The following is a 25,123-nucleotide window of genomic DNA, read 5'->3' on the forward strand; positions in this document are numbered from 1 at the left end:
AATGTATGTTACATGATTTAAGAACGATTTAGATTTAATCTTGTGTTTATTTTTACAATTTTATTAAAATTAATCATTAAGAAAATTTCAATTTTTACATTAAAGTTGGAGGAGATCACAGATTTCTTTTACAATCCGGAAAAATCAGTATGACAAAGTATTCTAAGTATATCCAACCTATATTGTAGTGACGTCATTGTTGGAATAACACACTACGTACATGACGTAGAAGCAGGGATATCTCAGAATTCGTGTACTAATTTAAAATCGTTATTTGTTCAATTTAAACATAATTATGTTTGCTGTAGATGATTCAAACATCAACATGCAATGCTTTAGTTTAGAAGCCAACTTGCAACTTTTGCGGTAAACAATGGGGATACATGATGATGAGATTTGGTAGAGAAACTGCAGTTTTCATTCTTTCTATAAAGTTCTGTTTTGAGAATCTTCCTCCCATACAGGAACACCTCAATTGATGAGTAATTATCCACTAAAATAAAAGTTAATGTAAAATACTATGTATCTAAACACTTAAGATATGACATTTAGTATATGGTAAGTAGTCTTTCCATTAAAACAAAATTTGGTGTACCAACATAATCATTGTAATGGTAAAAAAAAATATAAAAAATTAAAAATGTTGCATTTTGTAGTTTAAACCTATTTATTCATGAAATTTACAAATATTTCAAAATGTAGGATCTGGAAACAAGCTTCACACAGCTTTATATCAATCATATTGTTTTTTATACGTACAGCAGAGCTCCAGATAAGAATTCACAAATTGGAGTTTTTACCCCTCCATTTTTTTATTTAATTGAGTAAAATAGTTTTTATACGACCGCAAAAATTGAAATTTTTTTGGTCGTATATTGGTATCACGTTGGCGTCGTCGTCGTCGTCGTCCGAATACTTTTGGTTTTCGCATTCTAGCTTCAGTTTAAGTCAGTAGCAATCTATGAAATTTAAACACAAGGTTTATGACCATAAAAGGATGGTTGGGATTGATTTTTAGAAGTTTTGGTCCCAACAGTTTATGAATAAGGGGCCCAAAGGGTCCAAAATTAAACTTTGTTTGATTTCATCAAAAATTAAATAATTAAGGTTCTTTGATATGCTGAATCTAACTGTGTATGTAGATGTTTAATTTTTGGTCCCGTTTTTAAATTGGTCTACATTAAAGTTCAAGGGGTCCAAAATAAAACTTAGTTTGATTTAAACAAAAATTGAATCCATGGGGTTTTTTGATATGCTGAATCTAAAAATGTACTTAGATTTTTTATTATTGGTCCAGTTTTCAAGTTGGTCCAAATCGGGGTCCAAATTTAAACTTTGTTTGATTTCATCAAAAATTGAATAATTGGGATTCTTTGATATGCCAAATCTAACTGTGTTGTACATTCTTAATTTTTGGTCCCGTTTTCAGATTGGTCTACATTAAAGTCCAAAGGGTCCAAATTAAACGAAGTTTGATTTGAACAAAAATTGAATTCTTGGGCTTCTTTGATATGCTGAATCTAAACATGTACTTAGATTTTTGATTATGGGCCCAGTTTTCAAGTTGGTCCAAATTAGGATCCAAAATTATTCTATTAAGTATTGTGCAATAGCAAGACATTTTTTCAATTGCACAGTATTCAGCAATAGCAAGAAATCTTCAATTCCACAGTATTATGCAATAGCAAGAAATTTTCAATTGCACAGTATTGCGCAATAGCAAGAAATCTTCAATTGCACAGTATTGTGCATTAGCAAGTATTTTCAATTGCACAGTATTGCGCAATAGCAAGAAATATCTAATTGCACAATATTGCACAATAGTAAGAAATTTTCAATTGGAGTTATCTTTCTTTGTCCAGAATAGCAGTTGAATCAACTTAAATCATTGTTTTATACAATATACAATGTATATTCACTTTTACTACCAACTGATCAATTAAAACAATCTTTACCATTCAGTGATAACAAGTATTTAAATGAGTAGTTATTGTTGCAAACTCCATTAGAAATTTGAATTGAGATCAGTTTTGGAATAAGGGAAAGGGACATGTGAAAAAAAAATTGGAGGGGGGGTTCAATTTTTCTCTCATTTCAGATTTCATAATTAAAAGGAAATTTCTTCAAACACCTTTTTGAGAGGATTAATATTCAACAGCATAGTGAATTTCTCAAAGTCAAAAAAATAATTTAAGTTGATTAGACCACATTCATTCTGTGTCAGAAACCTATGCTGTGTCAACTATTTAATCACAATCCAAATTTAGAGCTGAATCCAGCTTGAATGTTGTGTCCATACTTGCCCAAACCGTTTAGGGTTCAACCTCTGCGGTCGTATAAAGCTGTGCCCTGCGGAGCATCTGGTCTTTATTTCTATTACCATATGTGATAAGTCAACTATATTTGGTGTATGGAAATATTTTATGATATATACATGTATGTCTGTCGCGCAGGTTTAATTTTACCTTGACCTCATTTTCACGGTTCATTGCTCAGTGTTAAGTTATTGTGTTTTGGTCTGTTTTTCTTAAACTATAAGCAATATGTCAAATATATTTGTTGTATGGAAGAATTGTTAGCTGTACATGTCTGCCTGGCATGGCTTATCTGACCTTGACCTCATTTTCATGCTTCATAGGTCAATGTTTAGTTTTCTTTGTTAATGTTAAGTTTATGTGACAGTTGTAATAAAGCTTTATATTTAGGACTATCACCATAATATTAATGATTAGTAAAGAAGGCGAGACATTTCAGCGTGTGCACTCTTGTTTTCAAATACAATGTATTGGGAAAAGTCCATTGACACTGAAATCTTTTCATAGTTAACAACTTAACATGTTTAGTATTGTGTTACGGTCAGTTTAACAGAAACCACATAAGTCAATGGTATTTGGCATGCTGTTTAATTAGCATTGGCACATTTCATTTCAATGGAGATTACATGGCTGGGCACCTGCAGTCATGTATACTGTAAATTCAGAAATTATTGTGTGCATTAATCATTGCTATTTTTGAAGATTGAACAAAGTTCAATCATTGCAGTATTAGAAAATACTCAATACAGACATACCTATCAAATATGAAATATAATAACAGTATTTTTTTACAAGGAAGTTGAGGTCATGTCAACATGAAACTTGGTACAGATGGTCAATTTGAACTTTTATTATATTGATACCGTTTCCTGATTCACTGATGATATCATGGAAGTGTGGGAAACCAGTAAATTTTCAGGTTAAATTTCTAGGCTATGAAGTTGTGATATCTTTAGCTATTAACTTAGTTGACCTGTTTACTGTAGTTAAAATGGATGTTTCACAACTCGTCCTATGGGCCCATATTCTTGCTTCATATTTGCAAATTTATTTGCATTGTCCAGTTTTAAAGTATATTCAAGTTCACTTAAGCAGTAACAATGTTTGTATCAGATTTTTGTTGCAGTATTAATGCATGGTAAAATAGATCTTATTTCTTGGGGCAATTAATCGTCTGTATTTTTTTGGTATTAGAAAGCTGCAGACTGCATCATAGGTATAGAGCTGGATATATGTGATTACTATTAGACATGTGGTTACTGGCCTGAACACTCAGTTTAACTTAAGATGGTGAATTGTAACTGGTTTTCACATCATGTGAAAGTTTGAAACAATATCACATGCCATAAATTTAAACCAATAGAAACTCAGTAGCCTGGTTGCCAATGTTTAATTCAGACACTGAATGAATAGTAACAGAATAGATGAATTCATTATTAGATGTCTCAATTGGCTGTTTAAATTTTATTATATTTTTTTCAGAATTGGCTGCACAACATGCACCCCCTCCTCCACCACAAGGTCAAGTTCTTCAATCTTATAATGCACCACAGCATGTTCATGAAGTACCTGAAAGGTTAGTACTGGATAATAAGTGTTGAGAAAATTTAGTTTCCTGAAATTATAAATATCTCATACTTTTCAATTTGTAATCTTTCTTCTGTTTTATAAGTGAAAGTAATAACCTATTTAACAATTATTAAAGCTGAAAGACATCTTACAAAAACACGGACCAGGTGTTCAGGTATCAATATCCCCACAACAAAAAGACACTTAGTACAGATCTGAGAGTACTCACAGTTATCGACAGCTAGTTCAAAGCCAATATCAATAAAATTAAATTAAAAAAACATGCATCAAAGATTAAAAATGATTTTGAACAGATATCTGAAATTGTATACAGATATAAGAAGATGTGGTATGAGTGCCAATGAGACAACTCTCCATCCAATTCACAAATTGTAAACGACTAAAAAGTTAACCATTTAAGGGTTAAAGTACAGCTTTCAACACAGAGCTTTGGTTCACATTGAACAGCAAGCTATAAAGGGCCCCCAAAATGACTAGTGTAAAACCTTTCAGACTGGAAAACCAACAGTCTAATCTATATCAAAAAAGAGAAATGAGAAACACCGATGAACCACATCAACAAATGATAACCACTGAGCATCAGGTTTCTGACTAAGGACAGGTGTAAACAAATGCAGCGGGTTTAAACGTTTTAATAGGTACCAAAACTACTTGGTAATTGGTCTGCTTAATAATATATTGCTGTTTTCAGTACATGTACTTATGGGAATCAAACGCTGATTTCTAAAGTCATGTGATTTGGTAAAATCAATATTTTTGTTTACAGGCATCCACCACACCCAGGTTATGTGAGACACCCATCAGGGGGAGGTAAGTCTGTTTTGAATATGTATTATTATAATAATAATCTCCTGAATAATCAGGAACACACTCAGCTTAATCTGAAAATACAATGTTAAAAGACCTAGAGTTTATTGAGTAGCAGCTTCCCTATCTATTCATTATTCATACATGATTGATTAATTTGAAAAAAGTAGGTACAAGAGTATCTATAAATGGATTAGAGACTTTCATTCTGACAAGGTACATTTTTTGTAATTTATATACTTTCCGAGAATCTGTCTGAGTGCATTAAAAAGTTTTATATATTAGATGGAATCATTCATTTGTATTTCCAGAACCTTGTGGAAATTTCTGGTTGTCAGTTATTTTGTGGAAAGTTTAATTATCTTAGAGTCAAAATGTCATATTGTTGTCACTAAAATGGATTTAGCTCGGATTAATTTTCTTGCTTAAGTTTGAGAAAGTAATCTTGCTAAATATGATAAAATCTGCTTTTACAGTGCAAAGCATTTTTTCTTATTTTGGCATCTGTCAATTGAATAAATAAAACAAATATTTGCCCAATTTTTAAATCGCCATCCCTTGTTAACATATAGATATATAAAGAAGAAGTGGTATGAGTACTAATGAGACAACTCTCCATCCATGTCACAGTTTGTAAAAGTAAACCATAATAGGCTTAAATAGGTCTACAACACAGGGCCTTGGCTCACACCCAACAGCAAAGTTATTAAGGGCTCCAAAAAAGGACTAGTGTAAAACCATTTTTGAAATGGGAAAACCACCAGTCTAATCTAAACGAGAAACACTTTTGAACCACACCAAGAAACGATAACCACTGAACATTAGGTTCCTGACTGTAAAACATGTATGTTTCCATTGATGTTTTAATGGAACAGCCCTACAAATATGAATCCAATACTCTAGTTCAGGGAAACAATGCGCATGTGCAAGATTGATCGTGATTTTCCGTTATCTACTAATTGGATACGAGGGGGAACTGGGGGCATTATCAGTTTATTGATTTATTAGATCGGCACCGTTATTACTGTAGTCAGATTAATGAATACTTTATTTTCAAGAAGCATATACATGATATGGCAAACGAAAATATATACAATATATTATGACAAACAAAAGACAGCAGAGAACAGAAGTAAACAATATATTATGACAATATATGTGATCTAATTTTCCAAGCTGCATTTAAATATTTGCATAGTTTTACTGTCAGAGATTTAGAAAAATTATCTAACATGTGCCGATTTGGCCAAGAACAGTAGAATAAATATAAAATTCTATACGCATAGATCTATACGTTGGACATGATAAAACAAAATGATATTCGTCCTCCAAAACATTCATATTGCAACATATACAAATTATATTTTCTCTTTGAGTATTTAGATAACGACTAACTTCAACATTTAATCTAAATGTGCCGCTACGCAATTTTGTTAATATAGTGCATTTTACATGACAATCATATGGTTTAAATTGTTCGTCTATATTCTCCCGAAACAAGCTAAAGATAATATTATGTAGTGTCACCGTTGTATGGTATACTGATTTTGGCAATTAATGCCATTACGCCAGCATGTTTCTGGAAATTATTCGCAATCGCCAAAGATAATATTTCTTCACACTTCCTCAAAATTCTTAACAGCTTCCAGGGACTTGAAGGACCTTGTTCCTTCTTTATCAAACATTTCGTTTTGGTTATTTGCAAGCCGTAATTTTCAAGTTTCCTTCAAATTTCTTTCCCAATTTTCTCCCGTAATTTTCAAACACTTGGTTTCGAAATTTTTCAAATTATTTATTTTTTTCAAGATTTATATATATATTATTGAAATCTTTACATTTGTTAGATTAAAACATCGATTACTGGTACCTTATCCCGGGCTCGTTAACATTAGTTATGATATTTATATATACAGGAGTTAGTGGTTGTAATATTCATTAAATATATATGTAATAAACCGGTATAAATAGTTAATACATGTAAGATAAAAGCTAACAAATATAAAGATGGTTCAACATAAATGTCTTATGTAACAAACAAAAAATAAACAATTCTTCATAAATGAGATATCACAATATTTTTTATTTTACTTTATTAAACATAGAATCTAAACATAAACAAACAAAAAACAGATGATACTCAACAACTTCACAGGTAAACGGGAAAATGACGGCGTCCTAATAAACATCAAATATTTGTACCATGCATATATGACTTTGCCCCCAGTTCATCCAAATCTCGCATATTCTCGCATGAATTTTAATTAAACGCTTGACCCACTCAGAATTCTAGGTCACGAACAAGCTTTCCCTGAACTAGAGTATTATGAATATTGAAGTGAAATAAATTCTTTTGCAGTATTAGTATTAGAAGAAGGTTTAAACAGTAATAAAAGTGCTCCACTTTGTTTTGAAGTGCATGTAGAGAATTAAGTGACATGATTGAACACACCTATTTACTTTTGTCCCTTAATTTTAATGTATTTGTATACCCCCGCTTTGAAAAAAAGGGGGTATACTGTTTTACCTCTGTCTGTCCTTCTGTCAGTCCGTCAGTCTGTCAGTAAGTCCGTCCGTCCTATGAATATTTTCGTCGCATTTATCTCAGGAACTACTTGACAAGGATTTCTAAAATTTGGTTTCAGGGTTTATATAAGTCAGTTATACCGTGTGATGCGTTTTCAGGTTCATCACTCGACAACTTCCTGTTTACCGAACACTTGTGTCATTTTACACATAATAGCCATGTTGAAAATGTTCGTCTCATTTTTCTCAGGAACTACTTGACAAGGAATTCTGAAATTTGGTTTAAGGGTTTATATAAGTCAGTTATACCGTGTAATGCATTTTCAGATTCATCACACGACAACTTCCTGTTTACAGAACACTTGTATCATTTTACACATAATAGCCAAGTTGAAAATTTCGCATTTTTCTCAGGAACTACTTGACAAGGAATTCTGAAATTTGGTTTCAGGGTTTATATAAGTCAGTTATACCGTGTGATGCGTTTTCAGATTCATCACTCGACAACTTCCTGTTTACAGAAATATTTCGGCGGGGGTATCATCAGTGAGCAGTAGCTCACAGTTTTACTTGTTTCTTCTGTCATGTCAGTCAGGATCTATGCCTTTTGATTTTGCTCGCAAGGGTGTTTTATATTGACAGTCCTCCATTCCTAGTGATGACCCAAACTATTATACTTCAACTGATCAACAACTGTTTTCAAGGGTTCAGAGTGATCCAGAATACTTTGGTACACCCTCATTATATTCTGGTTCTCAGCAAATTGTCAAAAGAGAACCCAATGAGAAGAATGAATATATGTCAACCCTTCAAAATATTGATTATGCTCCTGAGCTGCAGCATCAAATGCAGTATAACACAAACTATTTCTTCTCAAAATGATCCTTATTGCTCTAGCCAACAAGCTAGTTATCATACTCCATCTGTTTCAGCTCCACAGTATAGCCAGCCAGGTCCTCCACAGCCACAGTATACACAACCTGCTGCTGCTCAGGTTTCTCTTCCAGCTCCAGGGCCACCACCTGGAGCTCCCCGAGCCCCTGCTGCACCCCCTACTCCCCCAGCACATCCTGCTCCTCCTGCAGCACCACCTGCACCTTCACCTCCTGGATCAGGAGTACCACCACCTCCAGGTCAAGGTGTGCCTCCACCTCCAGGACCAGGAGTACCACAACCACCAACACCACCACCAATGCCAGGTGCTGGGTCCAGTCCAGCTAAATCAGAAGGAGGTGGTGGTGGAGGAATGGGATCTTTGGCAGAAGCTTTAGCAAAGAAATCAAGCGCCCTGAAACATGTAAACCCCGATTCCAGTGTAAGTATTAAAATAATGCGAATTTATTATTATTCTTGGAAATTCTTGTTTAATCTTTGTTTATTGATAAATCAAACTTTTCATAAAGTACAGACTTTATTTTTGCTTTGTTTGCAGAAAATGATAAAACCAGTGAAAAGATTTAGTACAATGTATCCATAGAAATACAATTGTTCCTCCTTCCTAAAAAAACGATTTTCATCAGAAATTATATTTGTTTTCTTGAAGTCTGGTCTATCTAACTACAATTAAGTAATTTAGTTCTACTGTTTCAGTACTAGTGAATATTTTTATTTTTCACTATTCAAACAAATAGAAGGTAATTTGTTCAAAGCCAATAACAACTAATGAAAAAAATCATGAATCAAAGACTAAAATATCAATCAGTACACATCCAACACGCAATGGATTTAGTGTAAAGATGTCATTATATAATTAACAAGCAGATGATCAAACATGATCTTGGGCAATATGAAACTATAAGTATCAACAGATTGATATTCAGAATTCATAATGTTTTTATAAGAAATGCCTTTCTTATTGGGATTTAATAGCAAAGGAATTGTCCAATGTCCCTGTGAATTATTGTCAGAATAAATATTTTAGAATTAAGATGTCACATAGATATTGTAAGCAATTAAGTATACTTCACAATACTCAACACAATACAAAGTTGTTTTGCAGATAAGTAATACTATCAGCCTTGTATAACAGTATATTAATCTTTAATTAAACTTATATTTCTTATTCCTTTAGGATAATGCTGCTAGACCCTCATCGGCTGAACCTGTTAGTAGAGGGTCTAGTTCTAGTACTGGTAGTGGTGGGGGTGGAGGAGGGGGTGGGGACTTTATGTCAGAACTACAGAAAAAGTTGAATCGAAAGAAAAATGATGTGGATGGTGTACCACAGCCTGCACCAGAAGTTAAGGTATGAATTACGTCATGTGACTAGTCATAAAACCAGGTTTAATTCACCATTTTCTACATTAGAATATGCCTGTACCAAGTCAGGAATAGGACAATTGTTATCTATTTGTGTGATGTGTTTGATCTTTTGATTATGCCAATTTTCTATGGGACTTTCCTATTTGGAGTTTTCCTCAGTTTCTGTATTTATGTTATTTTACTTTTTCAATATTATAGTTTGACAACAGACTACTTTCTGTAGTTATAAAGTAGCCTCCCTTGCCAAGTTGTCTAAATATTTCATCTATATTATCACTATAAAATGATATGGTAAGATTGCCAATGAAACAACTATTCTCTACAGACGTAATGTAGTAGAAGTTAGCAACTATGAGTCACTATACTAGCCTGTCAACACTGAGCTTGTATCTTTGAACCCTGCTTTAAAAGACACACTCTGATCTAAAAGGCTTCATATTGTGTCTAGCATCTGTTATTTTTCAATATCAATATGCAGACAACCAGATAAATGATTTATCACGTTGTAATTGCATATTTTGCATGATAGAATCAAATATTTTCTTTGTTTCACTAGAAAACTAGTAGACATCTTGATGAGTTTGGGTCAAACTAATTAATGTCGATTCATACATTATTAAAGTTATTAAAAAAGAGTTAACGTATTTGACATCACAAAGCCGTCATATGCAATTTTATTAAGAGATAAGGCAAGTGATATAGACCATTGGACGACAGATTAATTCAAATATTGATAATAACCAACAGACTACTTTCAAATTCATGCATTTCCTGTACATTTCCTGTGTGCATTGCTTATATCATTAAAACTGATTGTTCAATGATGTCATTTACACCAGCTGACATCGTGTCAATCAGTGTAACTTATTCCTAAAAAAAAACTTGAGTCTATCCTTTTCAGGAGTCAGCTTCAACAAGCAGTCTAGACAGAAGGCAACGAGATAGGTCGTCTGGTCCCCCAACAAACAGGGTGCCTCCAGTAAATAATGGAGCAGATTCTCCTAAAATCAGAAGGTAATTAATAGTTTTGTACAAAAGTCACAGGTGTATTCATAGTTGACAAGGCTCAAGGACTTAATAAAAGTGGATATTAAAATGAAGAGTTTTTTTTAACACAAGTTTAAAAGTTTAAACCATGGCAAAATATATATTGGTTGTTTGTAGTTTTGGTTTTGCATAAATTATCTACATCAAAAACATAATATGATATAATGTTCCTAATTTATTTTATGTAAAATTTAAATGTTGTTGTTATCTGAGATATAACGAATATCAGTTATGTTTCAACTGTATTTTTAGCAGTTTAAAACCATTCGCTTCTCCATCATTTAAGTGAGTAAAATATTCTAGTTCTAAGAAATAAACTGTCTTCTCCACTTTTCTTTGTCTGATTTATTTCACATTTGCTATACTCACTTTTGTCGAGAAGTGATTTACATTATCGTTCTTTGTCCGCCATAACTGGACATCACAAAGGTTCCCTTAAAATTTTTAAGTCATAATAGAATAATCTAACGCCACAATGGGAAAATGATATTGACACCATTGTTCAAGATGTGCAGATTCTCGGGTCAAGCAGTGCAGATTTCAAAATAGCAATAATGTCTATCTAAATACTAAATATGAAAAGTTATTTTTCACTTTTCTACGTTATACCATACAGTAAATTTTCTAATTTACACAGAAGTATTGTCAAATTAAGATCTTGTAAATTATATATCTTGTCCTATCAACATAAATTCCAAAATTGTGATACGATGGTGTTTAAAAATATCAAAATGTCAACCATTATTTAATTGAAATTGCCAGTCATTACAAACAGTGATTTTCTTCAAATCTGGCACTATAATTGCTAAAAAAATGACTTTGCATGTTAAAAATCTCTGATGCATCCTTAAATCCTCAAATACACTTAATTGAACTTATGCAACAAACTGTCTTTATTATACAGATAATAAAATTCTTATGAATAAACCTGGTATTGACTTCTTTTGTCAAGTGAAATTGTGACACCTTAAAAAATGTAATGCGATCAATTATAGTACTTCCTTATTTCTGTTCAAATACAATCAAGAGATTTCAAGTAAAATAATTTTCACATACACACACTTATGGACTTAAGCATGTAATTCTATATTTTAAAAGAACTTTCTCCGAGACACTCTTCTAAATTTCTAAGTTTTATTACTTTTGCAAATAGAAACGATGATAATGTATAAATATCCAATATGACATTGAAATTTATAGCTGAAATATAGGTAGAAATTTAAGGTAGTATATATAATATTATGTACAATTTGTACTCCACAAACAAGGAAACTTAACTTCATTTTTGTTGAGCCTTCGACTTTAGTCGAAAAAGCGAGACTAAGCGATCCTACATTCCGTCGTCGTCGTTTGGCGTCGTCCACAAATATTCACTCTGTGGTTAAAGTTTTTGAAATTTTAATAACTTTCTTAGCTATACTGAATTTCTACCAAACTTGAACAGAAGCTTGTTTATGATCATATGCAAGTATCCAGAAGTAAATTTTGTAAAAATAAAATTCTATTTTTTCCGTATTTTACTTATAAATGGACTTAGTTTTTCTGCGAGGAAACATTACATTCACTCTGTGGTTAAAGTTTTTAAAAATTTTAATAACTTTCTTAAACTATCCTTGATTTGTACCAAACTTGGACAGAAGTTTGTTTATGATCATAAGATAGTATCAAGAAGAAAATTTTGTAAAAATAAATTTCCACTTTTCCGTATTTTACTTATAAATGGACTTGTTTTTTTGCCAGAAACAAAACATTCACTCTGTGGTTTAAGTCTTTAAAATTTTTATAATATTCTTAGTTAGAGGTATAGGGGGAGGGTCTCACAAACATATTTATGACGACTTCAGTATGTATATTAAAGAAATTTATCCTGTTGAACTTACTTTAAATAAAGCTAATATTAACAATGACCACTGCCCTTTCCTCGATCTTGATATATATATCACTAACGGAAAGTTGAATACTAAAATTTATGATAAAAGAGATGATTTTTCATTTCCTATTGTTAATTATCCATTTTTAGATGGTGACGTTCCCTTGTCACCATCTTACGGTGTTTATATATCTCAACTTGTACGATTCGCTCGTGTATGTAACAATGTTTTAGATTTTAAAATTATTACACCAGGGTTTTCGATATCACAAACTAGTCAAAACATTTACTAAATTTTATCATCGGTATGAGGACATCATTCGTAAATATAGCTCAACATGCAGACTTCTTATACGTTCAGGTATTTCACATCCAATTTTTTATGGAAATATTCTTTATAAAGCACAAAGGTGTCAGTATTCACCTCAAAAACTAACAAAACCTTTGAATAGACTTATTAAGAAGGGATATAGTTACGATACTGTTGTCAGGTCATTAAAGATTGCATATTTTGGCGTTAATATTGATTCACTTATAGGGTCTTTGCATCGGAACTAAACACATTTATTCAAAAACCAGTTGTTGGCATGACACGGGTTATTTTCTTCTCATATATGTTATGATGGTATGATACTAAACCCCTAACGGGAAGGATTGTGCCTGATGTTCATATGATGAAATCATAATCTTTCAGTCAGTTTAATTGAAGTCTGGAGCTGGCATGTCAGTTAACTGCTAGTAGTCTGCTGTTATTTATGTATTATTGTCATTTTGTTTATTTTCTTTGATTACATCTTCTGACATCAGACTCAGACTTCTTCTGTTATGCGTTTACTTTTCTACATTGGCTAGAGGTATAGGGGGAGGGTTGAGATCTCACAAACATGTTTAACTCCGCCGCATTTTTGCGCCTGTCCCAAGTCAGGAGCCTCTGGCCTTTGTTAGTCTTGTATTATTTTAATTTTAGTTTCTTGTGTACAATTTGGAAATTAGTATGGCGTTCATTATCACTGGACTAGTATATATTTGTTTAGGGGCCAGCTGAAGGACGCCTCCGGGTGCGGGAATTTCTCGCTACATTGAAGACCTGTTGGTGACCCTCTGCTGTTGTTTTTTATTTGGTCGGGTTGTTGTCTCTTTGACACATTCCCCATTTCCATTCTCAATTTTATATTAAACTATCCTGGATTTCTACCAAACTTAGACAAAAGCTTGTTTCTGATCATAAGATATTATTCAGACATAGAACACAATAATGAAGAAATTGATCTAGCCGCTGATCTCTACTTAAGCAATGATGAAGAATAAATAGAAGAAGAACCCATAACTATGTATACACCGCCACAAATTGGAACACAGCAGTGAAACTCAACAAATATTCGCACTACCAAGGCCTAGAAGAATACAGAAGTATACCAGGAATATATCTACCAAATACAGAAATTTACGGAATAAACACTAACTTCAACATCAAGTGCTACAGAACAAGAAAGAATTAACTTACTAACTTTATTTATTTATTCATACTTACATTAACATTTTATTCTATTTATTTATATATTTAATTCTATTTTTAAATTACTTGTACTTTCACTTTCAACGACGTCACCATAGGATATAAAGAACTAAATGGTGGCCCCGTTGCCGGCAATGCTATTTTTAGCAATTATCTCCTAATAAGGCGTTTTCATTAAACTAATTATGGAAAATCTGTTGTTGTCTAATTGAAGCTCTATATCTATTTGTGATTTTACCGCACTCAAATATATATGGTCCCATGGCTTTTCTTGGTGAATTTTGGGGTTTTTCACGATACCTGACGATTTCGCAGAAAATTTTCCCTAATTTTGAGCAACATAAAAAAATTATTTTCGGCATTTCATACTATACATTTTAGGACAAATTTGTGCTTGCATGAAACTTCATTCATAATGCTTTCCAGAAGAAAAATTTATAAAAGATATAACAACCAATCACAGAGAGCCATCTATTTTTATCTCTATGTCATGTTCCCTTCATAAAATGGCTGCGCCCATGTAATTTTATTTGGTACATTGTAACCTATAACCACCATTGTTTAATTTGTACTTCCGGTTAAAACCGCTAACCGCTAAAATCATACTTCACTGTAATATTTCTTTGTCACGCCTGGTAAACCATCTAATCTCAACCAAATGGTTGAGACGGAAAAAAGTATTCTGGCACTTCCTGTTGAGCTTTTCTGGTTCAAAATATTCAAAATAAACACAGGGTAGGTCGATTTTTTGTCGATTTACTGAAAATCAATGACTTTTTTGTAACATCGGAGAATGTCATGCCATAGATAAATAATAATTGTAACTAATATGTCTCTTCTTGGTTTAAAATATTATAAATTGAAGTCACAATCACTTTTCTCGTACGGATTATAATGTTTACATTCTTTAAATCCGATAGAACTGCTATGATATTAATGACTTAGCAAGAAAATATGTCAATTATTTGTGTTTTTTTAGGCTTTACGATAACCACGTCTGTAAATTGCACAAATATTTGTTTGTCAAGCCTACTCTGAGCAGAAAAATAAAAAAATATAAATGGTAGAGATATAAAGGTATTGGTTGAGTCTTTCTGTCACAATGTTGAGACTTTCTGGTTGCGCTGTACTATTCGAGTTTACCTTTTTTTGTACGGTTAACCTGATTCATGTTTTCTGTCTGTGGTAACATAAAATCTAAATACAGATACAATTTTAAGCATTGCCAATAGAAAAATGCATGCCTTACAAATATAAATAAGATTATTTTACAATGGTTATTTATTAATATGATTTGGATGAATTCGATTCCTAACAGACACTATTTAATGCCGAAAATGCGTACCTTTATAAAGAAATAAAATAGTTAAAAACTAAACAATCGAACAGGACCCCTTTTCTAGGTTTATTTTTTCGTACACATTATTTCAGGTGGTGATAATTTAAATGTGACTGTGAGTAAAATATGTAATTTGTGTCATTATAATACTTATCTCAAAAAAAATATGATTCGATTTTAAAATTGCTTTGTAAGTATTATAAGTGACGTCCAGCTTAGTGTAATCACAGGTGTTGTATTGAAATAATTAAAACTTCACAACTGCATTCAGGGCACATCCTTAATATTTGGTAGTATTCAGCAACATTTATATCATAACCCGGGCCCCGTCACACTAGGCCGTGATCGCACTACGATCTCTACAAAAATAATGCTATTGACGATCGTAGTGCAGTATGGTCGTGTTACGGTATTGATGCGTTCGTGGCGAAATCAGGTCGCAGTTCTGTTCTAGTCATAGATTTTTTTAGCCGTGGAACTGTCCAGGTTGAACTGTGTAAATCAGTTCTAGTTAGAACTTACCAATGACCAAATCAGTTTTTGGTTAGAACTGTCTTAAAAGTGTCAGGAGATAGTTCCACATTTGTCCGCTAGAACAGTTCTCCTTCAGATTATGACAGTTAGAGGTAATCTCCATTGTATGTACATCTCCTTTGCAATTATCTATTTTAAATGATTATAACTTTTGATGAAATAAATGAATTTAATGATTATCCATTTCTGAATATTAATTCAGTTTTCTTTTTAAATATTTTAAAACTGGATTCGACGTAGCTAAATTGTGGGAGATAGTTATCTATGGCATGACATTCTCCGATTTGACAAAAAAACACATTGATTTTCAGTAAATTGACGAAAAGTCGACCTACCCTGTGTTTATTTTGAATATTTTGAACCAGAAAAGCTCAACAGGAAGTGCCAGAATTCTTTTTTCCGTCTCAACATTTGGTTTAGATTAGATGGTTTACCAGGCGTGTTTGTACTATTGTCCTGATGATGCCTATCGATTAGGCGAAACATGTCGAACCAATAAACAGATACTATGCGGTAAAACATGAGTGTTGTTGTCTTTTTTGTCGACACAGAAGTAAATTTTGTAAAAAAAAAAATCACTTTTTCCGTATTTTACTTATAAATGGACTTAGTTTTTCTTCCAGTTAACATTACATACAGTCTGCAGTTAAAGTTTATAAAACATTTGTTAGATTCATAAACTATCCTGGATTTTTTACCAAACTTGGAAGCTTCTTTCAATCAAAAGACAGTATCGAGAGGGAAATTTTTATTGATGTTTTTCCTCATTTTTGTTGAGTCTGCGATTAACAGCAAAAGTAGGCGAGACACTGGGTTCCGTGGAACCCTTACGAATTTTTATCTGTACTTGCTAAAGTATATGTACATTGTATAAAAGTAAACCAGTATTGATTAAAATATCTAATACTGGCTGATTATTATAACAGCAGAATGATTGAGTGTGTAGGTAAATGTAGAATCTTTGGTCAGCTTGCTTGTTAGCTGAACTGTGAAGTCATCATTAGGTTAGGTATAGTACCCTTCTTTCTTAGTAGTCTAGTCCTACAGCCAGATAGATTAGTTATCTGTCAGACTAGTCTTCCCTAAAAGGAGGGTAGTTATATCACCTAACCTTATGATGACTTCATGGTTCAGTTAGCAAGCAAGCTGACCAAAAATGTTAACTTTATCTACGTACACACTCAATGCCTTCTGCTGTAGTATTTTTAGGTGATCTTGAAATTCTTTATTCAAGATTATTCATTTGTGATTTTTATCAAGGCTACAATTCCTTACAGTTTGTATGGCTTCCATGTAAAAATTAGGGAATACAATTTAAATTGTTTTATATCACATTGTATTGGCAACAACAAAAAAATGATGGCAGTCTATAGTTTATTAATAAAATATTACTGATAAAAGTCAAATAACTTGTTGATTATATGTAAAATGTTTATTTAACTAGAAGTAATGCTAAATAATGTATTTTTTGTGTTAACAGGAGAAAAGATTCATTAAATCCACCTCCAGATCCATTATCAAATGGACCAACAAATTCAGCATTAGACAATTTAAAAATAGAAATTATGAATGAAGTACGACTAGAACTACAAAAAGTCAAAATGGAAATCATAAGTGGTTAGAAATTTAGAATATATATTTGCTCCTTCAAATGGTAGAAAAAAATATTTGTAGACCCTGTTGTTGTCCATAAGTGTTAACTTCCTGCAACAGGAAAACATATAGTTTTGATATTTCTTGTTTGCTTGAAAAAAATTGATAGAAAAAATGATGTTTATATAAAATATTAGGAAGTTTATAATCTTAAAATCTTACATCTGAGTGCTACTGTTCAAGGCTTCAATCTTTATACAACCGCAAAAGTTGAAAAGTATTTGGTCGTATATTGGTATCACGTTGGCGTCGTCGTCGGCGTCCGAATACTTTTGGTTTTCACACTATAAGTATAAGTGAATAGAAATATATGAAATTTAAACACAAGATTTATGACCATAAAAGGAAGGTTGGGATTGATTTTGGAAGTTTTTGTCCCAACAGTTTGGGAATTAGGGCCAAAAAAGGCCCCAAATAAGCATTTTCTTGGTTTTCGCACTATAACTTTAGTTTAAGTAAATAGAAATCTATGAAATTTTGACAGGAGGTTGATGACCACTAAAGGAAGGTTGGGAAAGGGATTGATGTTGGGTTTTCTGGAATTAGGGGGAAAAAAAGGGTCCAAATAAGCATTATTCATGGTTTTCGCACAATAACTTTAGTATAAGTAAATAGAAATCAATGAAATTTGAACACAAGGTTTGTAAACACAAAAAGAAGGTTGGGGTTGATTTTGGGAGTTAAGGTCACAACAGTTTAGGAATTAGGGGCCAAAAAGGGGCCCAAATAAGCATTTTTCTTGGTTTTAGCACCATAACTTAAGTATAAGTAAATAGAAATCTATGAAATTTAAACACAAGGTTTATGACCATAAAAGGAAAGTTGCGATTGATTTTGGGAGTTTTGGTCCCAACAGTTTAGGAATAAGGAGCCCTAAGGGTCCAAAATTAAACTTTGTTTGAATTCATCAAAAATTGAATAATTGGGGTTCTTTGATATGCTGAATGTAACTGTGTATGTAGATTCTTAATTTCTGGTCTAAACATGAACTTAGATTTTTTATTATTGGTCCAGTTTTCAAGTTGGTCCAAATTGGGGTTGGTTTTTTTTTGTTTGATTTCAACAAAAATTGAATTCTTGGGGTATTTTGATATGCTGAATCTAAACAATTACTTATAATTTTTATTATGGGCCCAGTTTTCAAGTTTGTCCAAATCGTGGTCCAAAATTAAACTTTGTTTGATATCAACAAAAATTAAATCCTTGGGGTTTTTTGATATGCTAAATCTAAACCTGTATTTAGATTTTTGTTTATAGGCCCAGTTTTCAAGTTGGTCCGAATTGCGGTCCAAAATTATCAAAAACTGTATATATGGGGTTCTTTGATATGTGCCTAATCTAACCATGTATTTAGATTTTTGATGTTTGGGCCGGGTTATCAAATTGGTCCACATTGAGGTCTAACCGGTCCAAAATTGAACTTTATTTGATTTCATCAAAAATTATATTCTTCGGTTTTTTTTTATATATGCTGAATCTAACCATGTATTTAGATTTTGGATATTGGTCATAATAGGTAATGTCCAATTTAAAAAAAATTAATTTAAAGTTTTTAGGTTAAAGTTCTTAGACCACATTCATTATGTGTCAGAAACCTGTGTTGTGTCAACTTTTTAATCACAATCCAAATTCAGAGCTGTATCAAGCTTGAATGGTGTGTCCATACTTGCCCCAATGTTCAGGGTTTCGAACTCTGCGGTCGTATAAAGCTGCGCCCTGCGGAGCATCTTGTTCAATTTTATTATCAATTCCAAGTCACCCCTCAAGCAAATATCAAATTGGGATTTTCCCCACCAAGCTTCTTAATGTATTGTGTTTTTTCAATACACAATATTAAATGTTTATATGTTCACTCATCAACTAAAATGAAATATATACTATATACTCTTAAACTAAAAATAAACAATGTTTTTGTCTAATTTTATTTACATAAATCTGGATTTACTTGTTCCTTACAAGGGACAAGTCTTATTAGAACTTCATATAAGTGATTTGGCCTTTTATTTTCAACTGATTTAGTTTTGACGAGTTCTAACCCTGTTGTTGTTAAGTCACACAAACACGCCTGGCTGCGCCATTGCACGATCCCGTGTGTTCAAGGGACACTTCCTGACAACACTAGCTGAGTCTTGTTATCATTATAATCCTCTCAAAACTAAACTAAAACATGCTTCTATTCAATGTTTTTGCTGGAAATTACTTTCGTTTTATTCATTGCTAAGCGTTATGTTAAATCCCGAGAAGTACGGAAAGAATTATGACGACATGGCTTACGCTAATTGGATAAAGACAGAGAAGATCGAAATGTTTTCCTCACCACGTGTACCTTTTAGCAACGTAACATTTCATTTTGGTCGGTCGTCGTCGTCGTCGACGTCCGAATACATTTAGTTTTCACACTCTAACTTCAGTAAAAGTGAATAGAAATCTACGAAATGTTCACACAAGGTTTATGACCACAAAAAAAAGGTTGGGATTGATTTTGGGAGTTTTGGTTCCAACATTTTAGGAATTAGGGGCCAAAAAGGGCCCAAATAAGCATTTTCTTGGTTTTCGCACTATAACTTTAGTTTAAGTAAATAAAAATCTATGAAATTTTGACACAAGGTTAATGACCACAAAAGGAAGGTTGGGATTCATTTTGCGAGTTCAGGTCCCAACAGTTTAGGAATTAGGGGCCAAAAAGGGGCCCAAATAAGCATTATTCTTGGTTTTCGCACAATAACTTTAGTATAAGTAAATAGAAATCAATGAAATTTGAACACAAGGTTTGGTATGTTCGGATTTACCTCCCTTACACTACTTGTAAATAATGTATAAAGAAATGTCAGGTTTTGAATTTATAGCACAGAAAGGGGGTGGTAGTAGTTTTCATATTTTTTTTCCAAATTTCTAAAATTCCAAATTTTCCAAAAGTTGAAGAAGAAATCTTTGATTGCAAATTATTGCATAATAGATTTGTAAGATCTTGACATTTGTTTTGTGTCAGAAACTCATATTATGTCAATAATTTGATCACAATCCAAATTCAGAGCTGTATCAAGCTTGAATGTAGTGTCCATACTTTCCCCAACTGTTCAGGGTTCGACCTCTGTGGTCGTATAAAGCTGCACCCTGCAGAGCACCTGGGTTTATTATATTTTGCATTCTTTAATCAAACTAGAACACACCCGTGATATCGCGGGTTCATGACTGAATTAAAGTATATAACTATGCGCAAGCCTTATTTTAGTATTAGTACTGTCATCTGATAAAGTCATGCCGATTATAAGATACACAATTTTCTCTGCTTTCAAATCTTTCTGTTTGAACCCGTCGAATTGGAACTTATCAATTATTGGTAATATTAATTATTTGGAAAACAAAAGGTCCTGGAATGGAGTATTTTTTAATCAACAGCATTGTCCTATATTAGTTATAAATAAAGTTGATTTTTTTGTTTTTTTCTATGGTCGGGTTGTTGTCTCTTTGGCACATTCCCCATTTCCATTCTCAATTTTATTGAATTCTTTGATTCGCTGTTTTACGTCATGCCCGCTAACAAATTGAAACTTATTTTTAGTCCAGATTTTTAGTATTCGTATTGTTATCTTAGAAAGTCTTACGGATTAAAATACTACAATAGATAACGATTTGACAATTTAGTAGTGTCAATCCTGTGATTATGACCCGTGTAAATAGCATATTAATCCTGAATACACCGTTTGGTGGTGCGCCTGTCAGATGCGGAACGTACAGATAAGGTAACAGGTAACAGGTAACAGGTGATTCAGTATACTATTGGTATCGGTCTCAGACTCGACCCGGAACTTCTTAATTATTGGCAATATTAATTACGTGGAAAACAAAAAGGGCTGGAGTGGTGTAATTTTTAATCTACACCTGTGTACTATATTAGTTGTATATTAAGTTGAATTCTTTGATTCGTCGTTTTTACGTGATGACGGCTGACAAATTGGACCTCGTATTTTTAGTATTATAGATAATTACAGTTACATCTCCGGGTGCGGGAATTTCTCGCTACATTGAAGACCTGTTGGTGACCTTCTGCTGTTGTTTTTTTCTATGGTCGGGTTGTTGTCTCTTTGGCACATTCCCCATTTCCATTCTCAATTTTATGTATGGTTATAGTTATCCTTAATACTATAGTATCCCACGTAATTTATTTTAAAATTCACATTTAATGTTGTGACTTTAAAAATGATTGTTTTGCATGTATACTATGTCGTATGAATAAAGTATTTCAGTGGTCATGCAGGTAATAAAATATGATATAGTATTTTAGTTTTGGAGATGACCCCCAAATCATATTGCATTCATCTTCCATCCAACACAAGGGCCAGCAGTATAGCGTCGATTTTCCTAACATGTCTTATTTTATAACTTGTACATTATTGAATGAGTTTAATGTTTTCTATCATTGTTTTCTTAACAGATGACAAAGTTCCTGTCCATTTATCTTCTGGTGGAGCACCTCCAGGACAAGGACCATCACCTTATCCTCTGTCATTGATGGGACAATACAGCTCAAATTTTCCTCATGGTAGACTCAATTATTTAAAACTCCTTTCTTGCTAACATATGATGCAATTATTTGATTTTGTTTTTAATTCACATTTAAGTGAGCAGCTACAATGGGAAGAATTTGTATACTTGCAATTTTTGTCTCGCCTTGACGGAGTAAAAAGGCGAGACATAGGTATGCTGTTTCTGGCCGCAGCATCGACGGCGGCGTCAACAATGTATTAGTTTGTGATTAGGTCTAGTTTATGGTGAACCACACCTGGTAGGTCAATCATATTTGGTATGCAGTTGTATAAGCATTGGCACATCTTATTTCCATGGAGATTATTTGGCCCTGTCCCCTCAGTCATGGTCTATTGACTTTGATACTTTTGCTTATTTTACATGTATTAGTTTGTGATTAGCTCAGTTTATGGGGAACCACAAGTGGTAGGTCAATGATATTTGTTATGCAGTTGTATTAAGCATTGGCATATCTCATTTCCATGGAGATAATTTGGCTCCGCCCTCTCAGTCATGGTCTTTTGACTTTGAACATTTTTGTAAGTTATGTATTAGTTTGTGATTAGGTCAGTTCAAGGGGAACCATTAGTGGTAGGCCTATCTTAACTGGTATTCAGTTGTATAAGCATTGGCACATCTCATTTCAATGGAGAATGTTTGGTCTCGCCCCTCAGTCACAGTCTAGTGGCTTTGAAACTTGTCTTAGTTTATATGTATTAGTTTGTGATTAGATCAGTTTAAGATGAACTACTAATGTTAAATTAATGATATTTGGTATGCAATTTATTTACATTTGCAAGTATTGTTTCCATGGAGATTATATAGCCCTATCCCATCTTCATGCTTCATTGACTTTGAAATATTTACATTGTTTACAAGTTATTTTTTGTATTTAGATTTGGGAATGACTTATACTAAGTCAATAGTATTGGGTAAGCAGTTTTATTAGCATTGACACATCTCAATTACATGAAAATTGTTTAGCCATGTAACTCAGTCATGGTTCATTGACTTTGAATATTTTCATGACTTGTGTAAAATGTTAAAGTATTGCTATTTTGATTTCAATATTTGCATAATCAAAATTTTAAAAAAGGCGAGACATATCTTTGTGATAACAGTTTATTAAAACAAATTTAGTTACTCTGTTACTACTTACAACTATTTGACAATTCTATTCTAAATTGTATTGTCAATGGATCAGCAAATTGTCTTAAAAAAATATAAGAACTCTCAAAACTACGATTACCCAGCTATTAGAAATACGGACCTGTTGATTTATTTTTGTTCTGAAATATGGCAGAGATACCAGTATATCATGAACTTAAGAGAGTTCGCTTCTCAGTTTCAAAATAATAAACTTTTCAAATTACTAATTTATATTGATGGGGGATTTATAAAGGATTGAAAAGAGCAAACAAATATATATAGGTCAATGTCCTTATTTTCGAGATATTACCCATTGACATTTTGGCGGGAAAATGTTCTCTCTTGAAATTTAATAACTTTATCATTGACAAGTTTAAGTTCTTAAATACAATTAAAAAATAATTAAAATTGTACAAGACTTTTACAGATGGCTTATCATCATATATATGTAAACGATTTATAAAAAAGAAAAATGGGGGTCAATGGGCATTTTCTTTTAAGGGAGATTAAAATGAATAAAACCAGAGGATTCCGAAAATCTGACAAAATTCCCAAAACATGACAAGCGATCTTCCTTAACAGTAAAAAGGATTTAGATTGTTTATTACTTGAACTAAAAAAATATGCTTCTGTTTTTCCCTATGTAATCAACTGTAAGTGTATTCTTTATTGCAAAAAGAAAGAATTTAAATTTTTTTAAAGGGGCACTAGGTACGATATATATTTATTTTTTTTAGCTCAATCATTAATGAAATGATAGTGAAATAATAATTAATTTTAGAAGCCAGTATGGTTCAACTTTGTCAAAATAAGCTAAAACATTGATTATGAATTATTCACTTGCATGGATAAATCAGGACAATCATCAAATCTGCAGATGAACACAGTTAAGTCTATTGCTTTTCTAAATTTATCTGAAATGGAGTCAAGTCATGGACCATCAATTTATCAACGTCCAAAAGAAAATCTAACTTTAACAACAAAACAAAGCTATCTACAGTTGCGTACTACACATTCACATGAAACCCCTGCAGTCCTGGAAGCACATTCAGATAAGCATAGTATGATAAAAGAAAATGTGTTCGATTGATTAGCTTTCAAGTCCAGAATTATACATAGGTTGCTTTCAACAAACATAGGATATATTAGGTTCATTGATATACCGAATCTAATCTAATTAGATTTTGAATTTTGGGCCCTGGGATGGTATTTAACTTATCTACATTGAGATCCAACTGATCGTTAATCAAAATGCTTTTACTTTTTCCAAACAGTTGATCTCCCGTTTTTTTATATGCTGAATCTATAATTATGTATTTAGATTTCGGATATTGCGTCATAATATTAATCTACGGTGGTTCATTTTCAATTTTGTGGGGTTTTCAGACCGCATTAATTCTCTATCAGATTCAAATATTTTTTCTCTATGCCAACTATAAGACGTGTCAAGATTTCTTCACGAATATAATATTCATGTACAGCCTTGATAAGGTACAATGTAGTACTTTTGATAAATCATGACGGATTGTTTGACGTGAAAGGTAAGCAATTGAAAGTTGTTTTATGTAAATTTCAAAAGAGTTATGCCCCTAAGAAATATTAGTTCATGAAAAATTACATTGCTAACTGCTCTCTTATATACAGTTCTTACCAGAATTTTATAAAAGTTTTATCACATTAAATATTATAAATTTTAGGCTCATTGTTGACATCACCATTACTGTGTGATGGAATGTACATAGACTGTATTCCAGATAAGCGTTTGGATACAAGGCCAGCTTTCTTCTCAAATGTTATAAATGAAGGTAAATATAACAATAATAAAGGTCTCATGCATATCCAGGACAGCTTTCTTCTCAAGTATTCAGGATGACGGTAATTATAATAATAATCAAAATCAATGTCTTATGCATATCCAGTTAATGTTTAAAAGTAAGCTAGTTGTAGTTGTACGAGAATCAACATTGTTCATGTAACACTTCAACCATATG

General features: G+C 32.5%; 1 protein-coding gene across 4 annotated transcripts in view; it reads left to right on the plus strand.

Moving 5' to 3' along the window:
* LOC143055845 (uncharacterized) overlaps positions 1-25,123 on the plus strand; it is a 58,398-nt gene that overhangs the window by 26,817 nt on the left and 6,458 nt on the right. For 2 of the 4 annotated variants that reach the window (XM_076228885.1, XM_076228887.1), the window contains exons 7-15: positions 3,798-3,891; positions 4,672-4,715; positions 8,168-8,550; positions 9,307-9,480; positions 10,399-10,511; positions 10,797-10,829; positions 17,284-17,420; positions 21,892-21,999; positions 24,830-24,937. In XM_076228885.1, the coding sequence (XP_076085000.1) occupies positions 3,798-3,891; positions 4,672-4,715; positions 8,168-8,550; positions 9,307-9,480; positions 10,399-10,511; positions 10,797-10,829; positions 17,284-17,420; positions 21,892-21,999; positions 24,830-24,937 (1,194 nt within the window). The remainder of the gene's footprint in view (positions 1-3,797; positions 3,892-4,671; positions 4,716-8,167; positions 8,551-9,306; positions 9,481-10,398; positions 10,512-10,796; positions 10,830-17,283; positions 17,421-21,891; positions 22,000-24,829; positions 24,938-25,123) is intronic. The other 2 variants (XM_076228886.1, XM_076228889.1) reach the window with 2 other exon arrangements.

This window comes from Mytilus galloprovincialis, chromosome 13, assembly GCF_965363235.1.
Source record: "Mytilus galloprovincialis chromosome 13, xbMytGall1.hap1.1, whole genome shotgun sequence".
Lineage (NCBI taxonomy): Eukaryota > Metazoa > Mollusca > Bivalvia > Mytilida > Mytilidae > Mytilus > Mytilus galloprovincialis.